The following is an 18,754-nucleotide window of genomic DNA, read 5'->3' as shown; positions in this document are numbered from 1 at the left end:
ACAGCACTTCTTAGGCCTAATGGTGGCAGCTCTGGACTCAGTTCTGTGGGCCAGATTTCATCTTCAACCTCTGCAGTGGTTTATCCTATTTTACCAACTGTCAGTTGCCAAAAAGATCAACACACTTATTCAGGTATCTCAACCAGTTTTACAATCCCTCCAGTGGTGGACCTCAACAGGACACCTGTCACAAGGGAAACAGTTCCTGGATTCTCCTAGGATCATAATAACCACATATGCGAGCAATCGGGAGTGGGGTGCCCACTGTCAACACTGGTCTTCACAGGGCAAATTGACACCAGAAGAGAAGGCGCACAGCATCAACTGGCTCGAGCTTTGAGCAATTTGCCTAGCATTGCTAGCCTTCCATCACCTTCTTGCCGGACAACACATCCTAGTACGGGCAGACAACACTACAGCAAAGGCACATGTAAACAGGCAGGGGGGCACCAGATTGAAGTTTATCCATGCAGAAGTGAGCCACAAAGAGCTGCTCCCAGGGGAATGGACTCTCAATCCGTCCATTTTTTACCTCATAATGAAGAGTTTTGAGACTCCTCTAGTGGATCTCTTCATGGTGCCACACAACATGCAGCTCCTGAGGTTCTTCTCTAGTTTCCCCTGTACCGAAGCAGAGCTGACAGACATCCTCCCAGCCCCATGGCCCCCAGTACTTCTCTACACCTTTCCCCAGACTCCTCATCAGCAGAGGACTCGGAAGGGTCTGGCTACACAAGGCACAAGTAATTCCTGTAGCACCTTTTGGCTATAGAGACAATGGTTCGCTAAGCTGCTACACCTAGCAGTAGCAGAACCATGGCCCCTTCCAGTTACCAAGACCTTCTACACCAGGGCCTGGTACACCACCACAATCCAGAATGCTTTAGTCTAGCTGCATGGAAACTGGACAGCTCCTACTAAGAAAACACAGGTATTCCAACAAGGTACTGGATACCCTTCTGGCATCTAGACAGGTCCCCATTAACTGGATATTTCAATACACATGACAGGCTTTCCCCTGATGGTCTGCAAGACAGTCCTTTCCACATGGAACAGCCTCAATGAAGCACCTGCTGCAATTCCTCAAAGATGTGGCAGGCTGCATTATTAGTAGGTTTCTTCTCCAGTCTTTCTTCAAAATCTATGCAGCCTCACCCACACCATTTCCTCTGAGGGGTGACTCTGCTTTCGCCTCCTACGGTTCACCGATTTGTCCAAAGGTGTCTTCTTCATCCCTCCAGTCCCAGGACCTCATTTTACTGCCTTTTTGTCCACTAACCCTTCCGAAATGGCCATGCGCGTGATGTCACGCGCACGGGGCATGGCTTGGGCGCCATAGGAGCCCAGAGCGAACTCCTCCCTCCCGTGCCTGGGCCGCCGAGAGCCCGGGCAAACTTTCTGCCAAGTATTTCAGGCAGCTCCGACTGCCTAATAGAACGTTTTTCCCTTCCTCTCCCTCTCTGGAGGGAGAGAGAGGGGAAAACGTCATATTAGGCAGCCGACCCTGCCTGAAATGACGCTCCGAGAGCTCGTTCGGGCTCTCAGCAGCCCAGGCCACACACCCTTGTCATGTGACTTTGTCATGTGCAAGGGGGCATGGCCTGGGCTGCCAAGAGCCCGAACGAGATCTCGGAGCGTCATTTCAGGCAGGGTCGGCTGCCTAATAGGACGTTTTCCCCTCTCTCCCCCTCCAGAGAGGGAGAGGAAGGGAAAAACGTTCTATTAGGCAGTCGGAGATGCCTGAAATACTTGGCAGAAAGTTTGCCCGGGCTCTCGGCGGCCCGGGCGTGTGAGGGGGGAGTTCGCTCTGGGCTCCTATGGAGCCCAGGCCACACAGGGCGGGGCTCTCTCGGCAGCTTCTCGCCATTGACGGCTTGGGTTCTTTGAACCCTTTCGCCCAATGGTGGCTCTGCCCCTGCCCGGATTAGACGTGGATGCTCCCTCCCGGAGTGTCTTGCCATGGCTGTGGTATGTCCCACTCAGCAGGGGCGTAGCAAGGTTGGAGGGGGCCCAGAGACAAGATTTTAAAATGGGCCCCTCGCTGATATACACACACAAACACACTTCACAATCTAGTTTTTTTTACTCTCTGCTCCTGCCAGTCTCCAAGAGACTCAACATAATTCATAGGGGTGCAACATGGGTGGATGCGGAGTCATGTGATGTGCCTCTGGGGGGCCCCTCGAGGCAGTGGGGCCCCAAGACGACTGCCTCCCCTTGCCTAATGGTAGTTACGCCCCTGCCACTCAGAGATGTCCTCGAGCTCCAGCAGCAGAGAATGGAGCATTGGTCACTTACTGTGAAGGCTTATTCTTGCTGCAGACAGATTAGATTATGTAAAAATAACTTCAGAAATATTTTAATTTGATAAATGTGTTAATGAAACTTGAAATAGAACTCTTTGTAGTTTCAGTTTCTTTGGTAAACTTATTTTGTTCTCATAACAGAATATTAGAAGTATTTCATCTGATGTCAGACATATGTGATGGATCATCCTGCTTCCTACACAACTATACATAGGAAAAGGAATTGATACAAACTAGGTAGTTCCTCGGTACATAGGGTGATACAGATGTGTGTCATCTATACGTGTAAGCAAAATGATGAGTCGGTAGAATCCTGTGGTGGTAGATGGTAGCCATTCAGGCTCTGAGTGGAAGATGTAATGTGTGAATACTCTCCATATAAAAAATAGCTTTCAGTTAAAAAGGGAGGCATGAAGAAATATTGTAACCTAGTTTGTTCCATTCTGTGTGGATTTTCTACTTGGGTTGTTTTTTTCAGTGCAGGGGAAGAGTGTTCTAACTTTTGTAAACTGCCTTGGGATTGTTTTTAATGAAAGGCGGTATATAAATTTAACAATAAAAATACAATAAAAAGAGTAAAAACTTTGATCCCCCGTGTGCAGACCATGTTCTACTCTGCATGCCCAGCTCGAACACATGGAGGGAATGGGCACTTTCTTCCTATCTCCATTACTCTCCAGAACATTTTGGTATGGAGAAGATCTAGCATTATTAGTTGTGAAGGAAAGGAGGAGGGCTAGCAAATTAGCTAAGTAACAGAAATAAAGAATTTTTCATCATACTTAACTAGGAATCAAGAACCTATCATGGGAGTCATACATAGGGGTGTGCACGGAACCGTGGAGCTACGGTCCGGCACTGGGGTGGGGGGTTCCAATTAAAACAGGGGGGGCTTTACTCACCCCTTCCTTCAAAGTAACGTATTTTTTGTAGTAATCGGGCGGCAGGGTGCCGCCCGCTTCAATCTCCGCTCGGCGCGGGCTCCTCCATTTGTATCCATGATCGGGCAGCAGGATCGCTCCCAGTTCCTGCCGCCCCCTTCAAGCTAAGCCAAGCTCGGCTGGCGGCCGCCCCCTGCAGCACTCCAAAGGTCCCCTGCCGCCCCCCTCTAGCCAAATATTCCCCCATTACAAGAGGACGGCAGGAGAACTCTCTGCCGTCCCCTTCCCCTTCGCCGGCTGCACTGCAAATGGCTTCCTAGAAGCCATTTGCAGCGCAGCCGGCGAAGAGAGCGGACGGCAGGGAGTTCTCCCGCCGCCCGCTCTCTAAAGTTAAGGAGATGGGCGGCCATGTTGTATCTGAACAGGGAAAGATGGTGGCGGCGGGAAGCCTGGCCCTGCTGGCCGCGCCCGAAAAGACTGGCCCCGCTGGCGGCGGCCGCTGCCGAGAGGCCCGGCCCCGCTAGCGGCGGCCGCTGCCGAGAGGCCCGGCCCCGCTGGCGGCTGCCGAGAGGCCCGGCCCCGCTGGCGGCGGCCAAGAGGCCCGGCCCCGCTGGCGGCGGCCGCTGCCGAGAGGCCCGGCCCCGCTGGCGGCGGCCGAGAGGCCCGGCCCCGCTGGCGGCGGCCGAGAGGCCCGGCCCCGCTGGCGCTGGCTGCCGCCGAGAAGCCTGGCCGCACTGGCGGCGGCTGCGGCGGCGGCAGACCAAATCTGTGCCTGCGCGGGGAGGTTGGTGGGTGGGGTTCTCAGAGTCCCCTTCCTTGCAAGGGGATGAAATATTGTTCAGCCTCTCCTCTGGCTGCTCTAGCTGCCTCAGCTGATTGTTCCTGCTATGCTGTCCCTTCCCCGCTCCAGAACTGTTAGCTTCCCCCCACGCTGTCCCTAGAGTCTCCTGTGCCTTTAGGAACAGCGTGACAGGCAGAAATTCAACAGGTGACCCCTCCCATGGAGCTAACAATGACAGAAGTATTGAATTTTTTCCTGAATGTTTGCTTGCTGTTGAAGCCAGAGTTTTCCTGTAGCTTGGCAGATGGGAAAGGCAGAAGTGCTACTTTCTTCAACTCAAAACTAATGCCATCAAAAATATTGTTTCGTTTTTGAAGTTTTGACCTGGAACTGAAAACAGCCATTGCAGGGTTGGCCTCAGAATCAAAAATAAGAACAAACATCCCTGCTCTGCTTTTTTGATTGCTGAGTGTAGCGCGGTGCGTGTATTGATTCAAATCAAGACTGATTTCAAAAAGATTGCTTATTTGTTACTTCCATGTAATTCAGAGCAATAACCCACAAAATAATGAAAGAAATCAAACAGGATAGCAGCAAAGGCCAAAAGCAGCAACAAAATCCAATCATTTCAGGAAATAAATTTACAAAGGACAAAAGAAAGACGGAAGGGAGGGAGGAGCAGCCAGCCCCCCAAAACGAGCCATTTAAAGGGGGGAAAAAGAGGAAAAGAGAAAGAAAACAGAAAGAAGGGAGTAAGAAGAGATGGAAGAAAGGAAGGAAAGGAGGGAGAGGGAGAGAGAAGGAAGGGAGGAAAGAGGGAGAGAGAAAGGGGGAAAAAAGGGCGAGAGAGAGGGAGAAGGAAGAAGGGGGGGGAGGTACTAGCGCCCGTTATTTTAACGGGCTTAAAAATACTAGTGTGTGTGTGTGTGTGTGTGTGTGTGTGTGTGTGTGTGTGTATATACGCTAGCTAGTGTTAAATATTCAGTACAAATCCATCCAGAGGACTATGCAGTTTTCTTCTAATTCATTTAAACTAATTTTCATTTTACAGACACACTATAAGTGATTTCCTTTAAAAGAACAGAACAAATAGAATTATGATTTTCAGGGTGCATTCTCTGAATACTAAAATACAAGAAAATTGGCTTTGGAACAAGGCTTAAAACAATTGGGCAGGATCCAGCCAGAGTGACCAACAACACACTTTTGTAATCAATGGTACTTTAAAAATGTATTTCAGCTGGATTGTGTTTCTGGATGGTGCCTCTGAGTTGTAACTTCCTCATATACAATTCATTGATAATGCAACATTTTGATCACTGGAATAACTTACAAATTATTCTATAAGTCTGGAGACTCTTTTGTATAGAATTATTTTTGTATTTTGCAAGAATGTACAGTACTTCAGTTAATGTTTTTTAACAAAGAACTGCCCTCCTTTCAGCCCCACAACCAATGTTCTCTCTAATTTTTTTCATCTGTGTGTGGAATGAATTTTGTTCTGTGTGGCAGTATCAAGGCAGTGTGCGCGCACATGCATCCAGAAAGGAACATTCCTGATTCAACCTGAGCAGGATCTAAAATTAACTGAGTGGACATCAAAATACTTGTGAGCCTGCACACGTGCACACACCTTAGAGGGAACACTGCTCACAACAATCCTGTGAGGTAGGTTAGGTAAAGAGAGATAGACTGGATCAAAATAACCCAGTAAGCTTTGTGACTGAGTGCGGATTTGAGCCTAGGTCTCTGTTTTTAAAGTCCAATGCTTACCATAATACTATGATAGTAGGAAATAATGCTGCTTTTAAAAAAGATAATTAGTTGATTAAGTATTGTGGTTCAGGTTTGTTTGATATTGAGAAAAGCAGACTTTGCCATGGTGATCCACGCCCTTGTTGCCTCACATTGACACTTCTGTAAAGCACTCTATGTGGGGCTGCCTTGTAGGGATATGCATGAACCGAGGTTTGTGCACTGAGAGCGGGATCTTTAAAAAAGAGGAGAGCAGGGAACTTTCCAGACTAGCTGCTCAACAGTAGCAAAATGCTTCAGTTCAGGCAAGTCACATTTGAAATGCAAACAGCAGGGGGAGCAGTCTCGCGGAAACTAACAACCCGAAAAAAATAGCAACTTTTTAATGCTGGACATACGACGTCCTAGCTCTATATTAGAACATAAGAACAGCCCTGCTGGATCGGGCCCAAGGTCCATCTAGTCCAGCATCCTGTTTCACACAGTGGCCCACCAGATGCCACTGGAAGCCTACAGGCAGGAGTTGAGGGCGTGCCCTCTCCTGCTGTTACTCCCCTGCAACTGGTACTCGGAGGCATCCTGCCTCTGAGGCTGGAGGTGGCCCTCCGACTGGATAAGGCCTCCGATTGCAGTTCTTGAATTCGAAACAAGGTATTGGAAATGTGGACGGCACCCTGCTGTCCACGTAGGGACTACAGTGTCACAATGCAGGAAGTGTGGAAGTACACTCCTGAGATATGACATGACCCCATTGCAGGGTCTAATCTGGAAAACGCCCAGGTGCTGTGCAGCCCACTGCCGCTGCTGCATGCAGCTTCCTGCTGTGACAGCACTGCCCCCAGGAACCTATGTGCGGCGCTGGCAGACACATGACTTCCACGCATTCGTGGGTGCTATCTCCGTGGTCGGCAATACCATGCTGACCATGCACATGACACCCATGCAGCAGGAAGCTGCATGCAGCGGCAGATGAAGACTTGCTCTTCTCTCTTTAAAAATCATGCTCGCTGCTCCCCTCCCCACGGCGCCAAACCAGTTCGGACCTCGTTTGGCACTGAACCAGTGCACGATCCTTGGTTTGTGCACATCCCTTCTGCCTTGAAGACCCTCTGGAAATCAAAGGTGGTGCTGAATGCAGTGGTGAGAGTTCTGGCAGAGGCTAGACGTTCAGCCCATATTCTGCTGCTGTGCCAGCTACACTGGCTGCCAGTGTTTTTTTCTGGGTGTGATTCACGGTGCTAGTTTTTACCTCTAAAGGTCTTAACAGCGTAGCACCAAAATGCCTGAGAGATTGCTAATCCCATATAGTTCTGCCCAGCCTGTGAGATCATGTAGAGAGGCTCTCTTGCGCATCCCACCACCTTTTGAAATACCATTGTCAGTGATGTGTGGGTGAGTTTTCTCATTGATGACCCGGTTCTCTGGAACTCCCTTCCCCTTGATCTTAGGCTTGCCCCCTCCCTGTTTAATTTTAAAAGCTTAAAACTTTCTTATTCCAACAGGCCTTTCCCTAACTTTATGCAAATGTCTCTTGGACGACTTTGTTTTTATTATCACCTTTTATCCTGCATTTTTATTATTTTAGAAGCTATAGTGTGTGTTTTAATTGTGTTGTAAGCTACCATGAATTATTTTATAGAGAATAGTGGTATATACATCTTTCAAATTAATACAAATTATAAATGTATTATTTTAAATGTTAAGCTGGTCTAAGGACCGTAATAAAATTTACTTACTTACTCAAATTAATAAAAGAGAGAAATATTTTAAATATAAATAAATACAATAAAATATTGTATTTATAGAACATGAATATCACTTATAACTAATCATTTATAGTGAGGCATATCATAGTTTGATGATTTCCAAGTTTAATGCTGAGTGTTTTGCTTATTCAATATTTCTGAGAGCTTAGTGATTTAATCTACTTCATGACACGGAGACTACAGCAGCCCTATGAGACTTGGTGCAGCTCCAACATCTGCGCTTTACCTTAACAAGTCCAACAATGGATGTTTTTCTTCTACATTTCTTATCGACCATGTGTCCTATGCATTATGTTTGCAGCTGCTTCCAAATTCTCAGTTGAAAATAAGGTTGTATTTTGTTTCAGAAAACACCTGTTGCCTACAAAACCCTCACATACCTGACTGACTGGGACAGTAATATGTGAGAGCGCTCACAATGAAACTTATTATGTAAAGGAATATCTTCAGATTTGCATTCACCATCGAGCAACAGTAAAACAGATGCACGAATAAAGGGCTAAACATAAAGCATTTGGGGGGAAGCTCTTCTAAGAAATATGAAGTTTGTGTTTTTGTTACAAAGAGGAAAATAGCCATAATGTCTGCTGCAGTACCTACCCTGGGTAATTTACTGTATGTGATTTACTTCTTGCTGTTTTGGATGCATTACTTTATCAGTTCAGAGAGCTTCACAGGAAGCTTCCATAAGCAGACTTCTCTAACTTCTTAGCTAATTGAATTTTTATACATATGTGGTCTAGTATATGAGTTGTGTATGTGTGTTTTATGGTGGATTTTATTATTTTCTTATGGATTATTTGAAGGTTTTACTAGATTTTAATCTTATTAATTTTATGGATTATCTGAAGGTTTTATACCATTTATTAGAATGGTGGTTTCATAATATATTATGATGGATAAAATAAAGTGTTTCATATGAGGATTTAGATTCTATTTTGTGTTCTTCATATATCATTGCTATCTTCTTGGAACCCTCCATGAGATAGAAATATTTTACATTAAAATGAATTATATTTCTTAAACCACATATACTGTAGAAGAAAAAAGTAGGATTGGATGGTCAGTTTTAGTAGGGTTTATTGAATACAAAAATCACATACAGTGAGGGAAATAAGTATTTGATCCCCTGCTGATTTTGTCCGTTTGCCCTCTGACACAGAAATGACCAGGCTATAATTGGAATGGTAGGTTTATTGTAGCTGTGAGAGACAGAATAACAACAAACAAACCCTCAAAAGTCCAGTGCCCAAAAGTCAGCGATGGATTTGCATTGTAGTGAGGGAAATAAGTATTCGATCCCTTCACAAAAGATGTCTTAGTACTTGGTGGCAAAACCCTTGTTGGCAATCACAGAGGTCAGACGTTTCTTGTAGTTGGCCACCAGGTTTGCACACAACCCAGGAGGGATGTTGTCCCACTCCTCTTTGCAGATCCTCTCCAAGTCAGAAAGGTTTCGAGGCTGATGTTTGGCAACCCGAACCTTCAGCTCCCTCCACAGATTTTCCATGGGATTAAGGTCTGGAGACTGGCTGGGCCACTCCAGGACCTTCATGTGCTTCTTCTTGAGCCACTCTTTTGTTGCCTTGGCTGTGTGTTTTGGGTCATTGTCATGCTGGAATACCCATCCACGACCCATTCTCAATGCCCTGGCTGAGGGGTGCTCACCCAAGATCTGACGGTACATGGTCCCATCCATCGTCCCTTCGATGCGGTGAAGGTGTCCTGTCCCCTTAGCAGAAAAAAACCCCCAAAGCATAATGTGTCCACCTCCATGTTTGACGGTGGGGATGGTGTTCTTGGGCTCATAGGCAGCATTCCTCCTCCTCCACACACAGCGAGTTGAGTTGATGCCAAAGAGCTCGATTTTGGTCTCATCTGACCACAACACTTTTGCCCAGTTCTCCTCTGGATCATTCAGATGTGCATTGGCAAACTGCAGACGGGCCTGTACATGTGCTGCCTTGAGCAGGGGGACCTTGCAGGCACTGCAAGATTTCAGTCCTTCACGGCGTAGTGTGTTACCAATTGTTTTCTTGGTGACTATGGTTCCAGCTGCCCTGAGATCATTGACAAGTTCCCCCCGTGTAGTTCTGGGCTGCTTTGTCACCGTTCTCATGATCATTGCAACTCCACGAGGTGAGATCTTGCATGGAGCCCCAGACCGAGGGAGATTGACAGTTATTTTGTGTTTCTCCCATTTGCGAGTTATCGTGCCAACTGTAGTCACCTTCTCACCAAGCTGCTTGGCGATAGTCTTGTAGCCCAGTCCAGCCTTGTGCAGGTCTACAACCTTGTCCCTGACATCCTTCGACAGCTCTTTGGTCTTGGGCATGGTGGTGACAGGACAGGTGTCTTTCTATGGACAGGTGTCTTTTATACAGGTACTGTAATAAGCTGGGATTAGGAGCACTCCCTTACAGAGGGTGTTCCTCATCTCAGCTCGTTACCTGCATATAGTGAAAAGACACCTGGGAGCCTGAAATCTTGCTGGTTGATAGGGGATCAAATACTTATTTCCCTCACTACAATGCAAATCCATCGCTGACTTTTGGGCACTGGGCTTTTGAGGGTTTGTTTGTTGTTATTCTGTCTCTCACAGCTACAATAAACCTACCATTCCAATTATAGCCTGGTCATTTCTGTGTCAGAGGGCAAACGGACAAAATCAGCAGGGGATCAAATACTTATTTCCCTCAGTGTAGGCTCCCAAAGGACTAGATTAGTGGGAAAGAGATCCACCAAAGTTTCATCCAATTATCTGAGTAGCTTTCTAGAGTTAGGTTTTAGTAGACAAGGAATACCCAGAGTCCTGAAGCTATAGAATGACACAAATGGTTGCTGACATCCTAATGAAACCCATACGATAGCAGGTTCTGCAGGGACACAGTTGGAGCCATCATGCAACTCCCCTAGTCCACTTGTGCTGTTGTGCAAGAGTGCTAATACTTCTGAGTGCTGCTCATACTCTTGAAGAGCTCTGTAATGGACACTGTGCTAAGAAGTATTAGCACTCTTGTGCAACCCTGTAAGCACATGAAGACTGGGGAAGTTGTGTGAGGGCTCTGGCTGCATCTCTGCAGCCCCTGCTAATGTGTGCACTTCATTAGGATGTCAGCCAGTTTTCCTTATTCTGGAGCAAGGACTCGTTATGCCATTACAAGGGCTCTTGAGAGTCAGGGAAGCTGTGCATATCAGGGATTCTCAACGTTGGATCTCCAGATGTTATTGGACTTCAGCTCCCCTCAGGGGATGGAGCCACTCTGGGAAGAGCAGAAGGTTCCAAGTTCCCTCCCTGGCTTCTCCAAGATAGGGCTGAGAGAGATTCCTGCCTGCAGCCTTGGAAGCCACTGCTAGTCTGTGAAGACAATACTGAGCTAGATAGACCAATGGTCTGACACAGTATATGACAGCTTCCTGTGTTCCTATGTTCCCATAATCCCAGCCCCAGTGGCCTTTGGTTAGGGATTATGGGAGTTGAAGTCCAATATCATCTGGGGACCCAGTGTTGAGAATCCGTGGTATATATCACCCATTGTATATCCTGCTTTCTTATAAACGTGCCTCCAAATTTTATCGCAATTGATCTTTCTTCACAGACTGTTAAATGCATTCTTTGGATACTTCATGATTACTGCAGCAGTATGCTCACAGGTCAGCAAAATGCACACGCTCCCATGGTATGTCCAAAGGCTGTGTGTGGGCTTTCAGGTCATATTGCTAACAGTTGAGTCAGGACATGATGTCATTATCCCAAATGAGAAAGGACTCGTATCTGCACTTTTATGAGGAGCATTTTCTGGTATTTGAATGTAAGCATTAGAGTAAGCAGTTTCTATTGTAAGGTATATACTGTACAATGGTGTGGGGGGGGGGGGCGGCGGGAGAATGAGACAAAATGTCATCTGAAAGCCCACAAAACAATATATGATACAATAGATGATTTTTTAAAAAAATCTGGTAATTCCAAAGGGTTGGTGCTGTTCACGTGATGCTTAAATAAAAAATTGTATGTTCCTGGCATTTTGGAATTCAAACAGATGTTAAAAAATCCATTGGATTTCTAACCCATATATTTGAGTTGTATGAATTAAATAATGTAAACCTTAATGTATTACTTAAATTAACAAAGGCAAGAACATGATATACTGCTGTTGTGCGGCATAGTGTGCATAAATATTGGCCTGTGACTTTGGGTTGTATATATGGGGCAGGCAACTTGCAATTTTAACAATGTAATGAGCCAGTCTTCTCATTGTTTATACTTTTTACAAATAAATTTGAAAAAAGTCCCAGTACAGGAGAAGTGTCTTTGTCTTTTAAGAAATGCACTCTCTCTTGAATGTTAGACCCACAGCTTGGGAATGCTACCCAACGGACTATTTGTTGTGCACCACCCAGAGCCTTTGGATGGGGTGGTATAGAAATGTAATAAATAAATAAATAAATAACTTGATGGTGCCCCCTCCCCCGTGCCTCTTCTCGCTGTGCTGTCAGGGCTGACACACTTGCCACAATGGACACCCAGCAGCTGCTCCTCTGAACTGCTTTTCTCCTCACCATGCCATTGGGGACACTGCATTTGCCTGAGGGTGGCCTCGCATGCCTCTTCTCTCCCCACTGCATGTGGTGGCTGAGTGGCAGGAGCAGGGCAGCCGACCCCAGCCACTTCCTCAGAGGCTGCTGCCGCTGCATGCGCCCAGCAGGGAGAAATGGAGTGCCTCATGTGTGGCAGGGAGAGAAGAAGCGGCAGGCAGGTCACCGGGTGCCCAGCATGGTGGCCCTGACAGCAGTTGTGCACAGGTTCTGGAATCCATGCACACAGTTACAGCTCTGCCCCTGTATAGTGTAATGCACCCACAGGCACGCCAGTGCTAGGGATGTGCGTAGACTGATTTTTGCAGTTCAGTTCAAATTTGGACTAAATTCGAACCAAACCACTGGTCTATGAACTGGTTCGGTTGAACCTATCGGCCGGCCCTGTCCGTTCCATTCGATCAAACCAGTTCAGTGGGCTATGCTTGTAACGGGGAATCTGGTGAGGATTCCCCTTTACAAGTAAAGGAGAATCCTGGCTTGAAAATGCTTCTAAAGGGCAGCAGGGTGGTGGTGGATGAGAGGGCAACTTTAAAAGTAGATGTAAGGTGCCTACTGGTCCTTGAAATTCTGGCACTCCCACTAGTCGCCTGCCTGCATAGCGGCCTGGTTCCAGAACCATATCCCCCACCCCAGATGCCCTTTAGAAGCATTTTCAAGCCTTTGCTTGTAAAGGGGAATCCTCACTGGATTCCCCATTACAAGCACAGCCCACAGAACTGCGGCAAACCGGTCCACCACAAACCAGGCTTGGTTCGGTTTGATCTCAGACTGGCCTGCCTCTCCTAGAAGCTGGTCTGGTTTGTGATCGAACTGTCAAACCAGCCCGGTTCGTGGTGGACTGCTTCTCTGTCGAACGGTCTGTGCACACCCCTAATCAGTATGTGTAACAGTAGGAGGCAAAACGTGGTCTGGAAAATGTCCAGTTCTTCCCCTTTTGTTTCTTTGCATTCTGAGAGTAAGTGTATCCTTTGTTGTATCCTAATTAAAAACCTAGCATGATCCAAGGGAGAAGATATGTGATGGAAGTACAGAAATCTGCATCATTCACCCAGCCCTGCTTCTGAGTTCCCTTTCAAACTGTCTCATAACGCTCACACTCAGCCATCACCCAGATGGCTTTCTTGAGTTTTTTTCAGTAGTACCAAACTCTGAAATCTTCAGTTCATCTGAGGGTTGATTTACCCAGTGTAGGGAGAATACTATCTATTTTACAGGCTATTATAAAGAATACTGATATAATATGAGCACTGTGAGTCCTCTAAAAATGATATATTATGTATGTTTGTGTGTATAGAGATAGAGATATATTTAGCATCATTGCTTTTCTACCAAGTGTGTATGCCAATAAACAAAATAAAACAAGTAAATATCCAAAGACTGAATTCTTATTAAGCAGCTAAAGTAAAACAGTAGCAGAGCCATATCCTTAAAAAGCTTATACTGTTCCCTCCCCAAATGCTTAACCAGATAAAACCATTTTGATTTGCTTACAAAAGGACGGAAAGAAAGATAGTAGGTTAAAAACTCTAGGGAAAGAATTTCAAAGCTTGGGCACCACAACAGAAAGGCCCAATCACCAAACCTTTGACTTCTGATGTTGGGGCCATCTGAAGCAGAGTTTCTGAGGAGGACCTGAGCAAGCTGGCAGGTTTATCTGGGAGAAGATGGTCTTCCTCTGTACCCTGGCCACAGACTGTTTAGGGCTGATAGAACAGCACCTTTGAAATGCAACTAGAAACAAGATGGAAGCTTATGAGTGGTACAGATTTTATAAGAGTAATAAGTATGGAATCCTACTTAACAACTTGGCTGCTGCATTCTGGTTCAGTTGTAACCAGTAGCGGCTCGTGAACACGCCACTGGGGGGGCGTGGCGGGAGGCATCTTTAAGGGGAAAGAAAGTTGCTGCTTACCTCCGCAGCGTGCCTCCCAGCAGCCCCTGCGGCAGGGAATCGCCGCCGCCATTCACCTGGCATAAACGGAGCCGAGCCCCCGCCAGCAGCCAGGTGAGTGGTGGCGGCGATTCCCCGCCGCAGGGGCTGCTGGGAGGCACGCTGCGGAGGTAAGCAGTGACTTTCTTTTCCCTTAAAGATGCCTCCCGCCTCCCCCCCAGCAGAGCGTTCATGAGCCGCTACTGGTTGTAGCTTTAAAATTCTTTTCAAAGGCTGCCTTTCCACTGTTCCCTCTAAGGCATGCTCACATGCACACTCTCACAAGTTCTCTGATGTCCACTCAGTTAATTTTAGATCCTGTTCAGGCTGAATTAGGAAGGCCCTACTCTGAATGCATGTGTGCACACAATGCCTTGATATTGCCACCCAGAACAAAACCTATTCCGCACAGAGATGAAAGAAATTAGAGGGACCACTGTGCCCTACACAAAGCACATCGTAGTAGTCTAATCTGGGGTGCTGCCAAAGCATGGAGGACAATGACAAGCATCCTTTCCCAGGAGGGACACACCATTGGAAATGGATGTGGGCACCCCATGCCACAGACACTACCGTCTGGGCAACTTCAAATTATTAGCTATTATTTGTGTAACATGAAGCTTGCTTTTATCATCCCTGGCTCATTTATCCACACACCACTGCAGCTAGTTCACTGCAAACCGTATGAGCCTGGGAGATACTTCCCCAAAGACAATGAGACTAATGTATAAAACACATTTTGAATATGTATCTCACAAGTTTGAATTGAACATATTACTGTCATGGGCTCATTGACATCTAACTAAACTAGCACTGTAGATCATTATAACTGGGTCAGATTAGGAACTTCCCAATATTGACTCTGAACATGGAGAACTGATGGAGTCGGTACCTGAGCCTGGAGAAATTCCTGGACTGGTGACCTGAGGGGGGTTCATTGGTGGTGTTGCTTGTGTGTCACCACCCAACTTTGGCCAAAGAAAGGAACTGCAGCCACATCAGCCAATGAAATTTCTTTGCACCAACAGACCATAGTGCATCCCCTAACACTTCCTGACCCCTCTACAAACCTCTGGGTCTGGCTTTCTTGTTGTCTGAGTAAATAAGAGACACGCTGTTGCGGAATACAGACTGCCTTTGTCTTTCTGCACCCTCAGCTGCATGGGAACTGAGTTTGACACATGGCTAACAACTACTGATAAGATCTGTTCTACTTGAATTGGTCTAATCCTTTACTAAAGCCTTCACGAGACCAGTCAACACATTAGCTTTAACATGTGAAAGCTAATAGCCTACATGTGGTGCCTTCTCCACATTGCTTCTGTAATATGTAGCGTGGCTAATCATGTAGCTCTTCCACCCGTATGGAAAGATTCTATGGTAGTACCACTGTTTCTGACAGCTGGTGCTGGTGTAGAAATTTCTCATGTGATGCAGAAAAATCATAGGTTGCATGGAAAAGACAGCTAAGACATGCCATTTCAAGTGGCCTCTGTGTGATCACAGAAATTATTATGTATTTATTACATTTTTTACCACCTAACCTAGAGGCTCTGGGCAGTTCTCATGAATAAAAACAAGATAAATAAACCATTAAAAACATTTGACAATTTAAACAATTAAAACATTTAAGTCACTAGAAGCTGGGCTAAAAAAATGTGACTTTAAGGCTCTTTCAAAGTTAGGTAATGACGTTAAGTCTCAAATATCTATAGGGAGCGCATTCTGCAGACCACGAGCAGCTACAGAAGAGGCCTGATCCCGAGTCACCGCCAGACAAGCTGGCGGCAACTAGACAGACCTCTTAGAATGACCTTAATGTTCAGTGGGGATAATGCTGAAGAAGGCGCTCTTCTGGGCTCTTCCTATGCCATTTATGACTTTAATTAAATTCTGTATTGTGTGGAAAAGACTCTCCTTTTTGTCCTGAATCTGCTTAATAATTAGAGAAGTATATTTCAATATCAAAGATATCAAGAAGTATGTATAACAAATTCCTGAAGGATATACTGTGGGATTCTCAATTTATCAATGTTGCCATGTTGTTTGCGAAGGCTTACATAGCCTGGTATTTTAACAGGCCCTACTGTTTTCAGGATTTCCCAGCAATGCCATGAAAAGGGCCCAGAGTTACCTCCCAGTAATTTGCTGCTTTCCTGCCAGTGCTCTCCTCCTCCAATTGATACAGAAAGCCTGTAATGGGATCCCATTGGATAGGGATGTGTGAACCGGCTTGTGGTTGAGCCAGTTCACCATTGAACTGGGCCAGCTCAAGGGTTTACCCTCGAGCTGGGCCTGGTTCGCTCGACCTTGAGCCGAACCCCCTGGGCGGGCTTGGATCTGATCCAGGGTTCAAAACATTTTTTAAAAAAGATTTTTTTAAATAACTCACTGCCAGACCGGGGGTAATTTTGACTCCTCTGGGGTGTGCTGCCATGGCCACAAGTGGGATGGTGGTGGTTGTCTCTAAGGCTTCCCCCCAGTCTTTTCTGGCCCTATCCTGGTGGCCGGTTTGAAAGCTGATGTGCATGGGCTATTTGTCTGTGTGCCCAGACAGCAACCCCTGGAGGCAGCAGAATTACCCCTGGCCTGGCAGTGAGTGATTTAAAAAAAGTTTTTAAAAAATCTTTTCAAATCCCGGACTGACTCGGAACTCGAGCTGACCCAGGGGGAGGGGTGCATAAAACCTAACATGCCCGGTCCAGTTAGAGCCTGTTCCGGACTCGAACCAAACCAGGCAAGCCGGTTTTGTGCACACCCTTAATTGGGATCCCATGTAAGTCTCACAGGCCTTCTACAGCTTCTTCTTGTCTTCCCTTTCTCCAGTTCTTTCCCTTCATCCTTCTCTGAACCTAGCTCTCTCTCTCTTGCTCTTACTGTAAGAGGTAATTTAGGCAGGGAAAGATCTTTCCTGGTTCTACTTTCCCCCCACTAGCAAATGGAAGGCAGTACACTCAACAACAACAAGCTACCAAGCTCAGCTTGGTGCCCCCTTCAGGTAGGCCCCTAGGGTGCCTAGCTCGGTCCTGATTGGATGAATTTTTTATCTTGCGAGACAGGAAAGCTTCTCTCTCTCTCCTATCTATCTATCTATCTGTCTGTCTGTCTATCCTATATAAACAGCTCTGGGAACTTTTGTTGAAAAGTGATATATAAATATCACTAGTAGTAGTAGTAGTAATTGTAATTTTAAAAAACCGTCTACAATGTCTCCCTATACTAACATTTTTGTTTTTATACTGAAATAAATCAAAACATCAAGGGCTCAGTTATCTTCAGTTATTATCTTCTAGTCCCCCCCCCCCGAATTAATAAACGCTTAAACCTGAATCTGTATTAATCTATTGATGAAAGTATTGGCTTTATGGATACTTTCTTGATACTTTGTTTCCTTTTTAACTCTTTATGTTTTAAATCAATGCAAAAATAATAAATAAAAACTACATATGTTAAAAGTGTGTTCATATATATCAGACTATCCTTCAAATTGTACTATCACCTAAGAGGATTCATATAAGAGTAATTGTTTAAAGTAAGCTTTAAAGTAAGCCACTCATATGTGGAATGTGGTTGGTTCATCTATTGTGACGGTAACAAAAACTGTTCATATTTGAATCTCATCTCTGCAATAAAAAGTGGGAGTAGTAGGAAGTGTGTTGTATACTTTGGAGCAACATAAAATGTTACTTTGGGTATAGATAATTAGGATTTGTAAATCTATTTAGATAATTAGGATTTTGGTAGTCACTGAAGTCTATTTTTGTAGTCCTATGCAGTCATTGTTCATGCCCAAAACAAATAATTCCCTTTTTGATTTGAATTTTTATACTCATAGCTCGCATGTTTCCTCCCTTTTTTTCCCAGGCAGAAATGGTCCGTGCAGCTTTCCAAGCACAAAGAGCATTTCTCTTGTTAACCTCGCAATATCAAGAACCTCAGGAGGTAAGACATAGGTGTGAGAGATGGCATTTTTGTTTTTAGATTATAGTGATGAATACATGCTTTATATATAATACATAAATGCCTTGCTCTTCATCTCAAGTTAGTTCTGATAGGACCAAGTTTAGACCATGCAATTATGAGTGCTGTGCAGATCTAACCTACTGAAGCAAGGTATTAGGCAAATATGATACTTTATCATTATATGCTCAACCAGTAAAACAGAGTCCCAACAACAAAAACTTGTTTGCATGGTTTTCTTCTAAAGAGCAAGATTGTTCTGGGTCCTGTACTAACATCACAGTTGCATTTGTCAATTGTATTGTTCATTGACTTTTCAGTGTAACTATCAATTTCCTGTTTTACTCCTATGGAGCTACTTTTTGGGACCATTATCTATCAGCAACTACTAGTCATGATAGCTTTTTGAAAGAAATGTTTGATAGAGGATAGATTTTAAAAATAAATGATACGTAAAAGAAATGGTAAAAAGAAATGATAAATGATAGATTTTTAAAAGAATTGTATAAGATCCTGGGAATATACGACAAGGGAATATCTCCATCACATTCTGCTTGTGAACTTCCTGGGAACATCTGGCTGGCTACTGCTAGAAACAGATTGCTGGATTTGTTCTTTTTGGTCTGATCCAGCAATACAATTCTTATAGCACTGTTCTTCCTATATCCTTTTCATGTCCACTGTTAATTGTAAAATTTATCTCTGCCATTCATGTTAAGCAAGTGTTTTCTGTCATGTTTTGCAATAGAAACATTTTTAAGGCTATTCCCACGACC

At 45.2% G+C, this 18,754-nt stretch overlaps 1 protein-coding gene across 9 annotated transcripts in view; it reads left to right on the top strand.

Moving 5' to 3' along the window:
• CAP2 (cyclase associated actin cytoskeleton regulatory protein 2) overlaps positions 1 to 18,754 on the top strand; it is a 105,855-nt gene that overhangs the window by 48,776 nt on the left and 38,325 nt on the right. For 7 of the 9 annotated variants that reach the window (XM_053246690.1, XM_053246695.1, XM_053246694.1 and 4 more), the window contains one exon: positions 17,883 to 17,960. The exons of 1 other annotated variant lie outside the window; for it this stretch is intronic. In XM_053246690.1, the coding sequence (XP_053102665.1) occupies positions 17,883 to 17,960 (78 nt within the window). The remainder of the gene's footprint in view (positions 1 to 17,882; positions 17,961 to 18,754) is intronic. One more of the 9 variants, XM_053246696.1, reaches the window with a different exon arrangement.

Source organism: Hemicordylus capensis, chromosome 4 (genome assembly GCF_027244095.1).
Source record: "Hemicordylus capensis ecotype Gifberg chromosome 4, rHemCap1.1.pri, whole genome shotgun sequence".
In the NCBI taxonomy this organism is placed as follows: Eukaryota; Metazoa; Chordata; class Lepidosauria; order Squamata; family Cordylidae; genus Hemicordylus; species Hemicordylus capensis.
The sequence above is the reverse complement of the archived record's forward strand: the minus strand, read 5'-3'. Positions and strand labels throughout refer to the sequence as shown.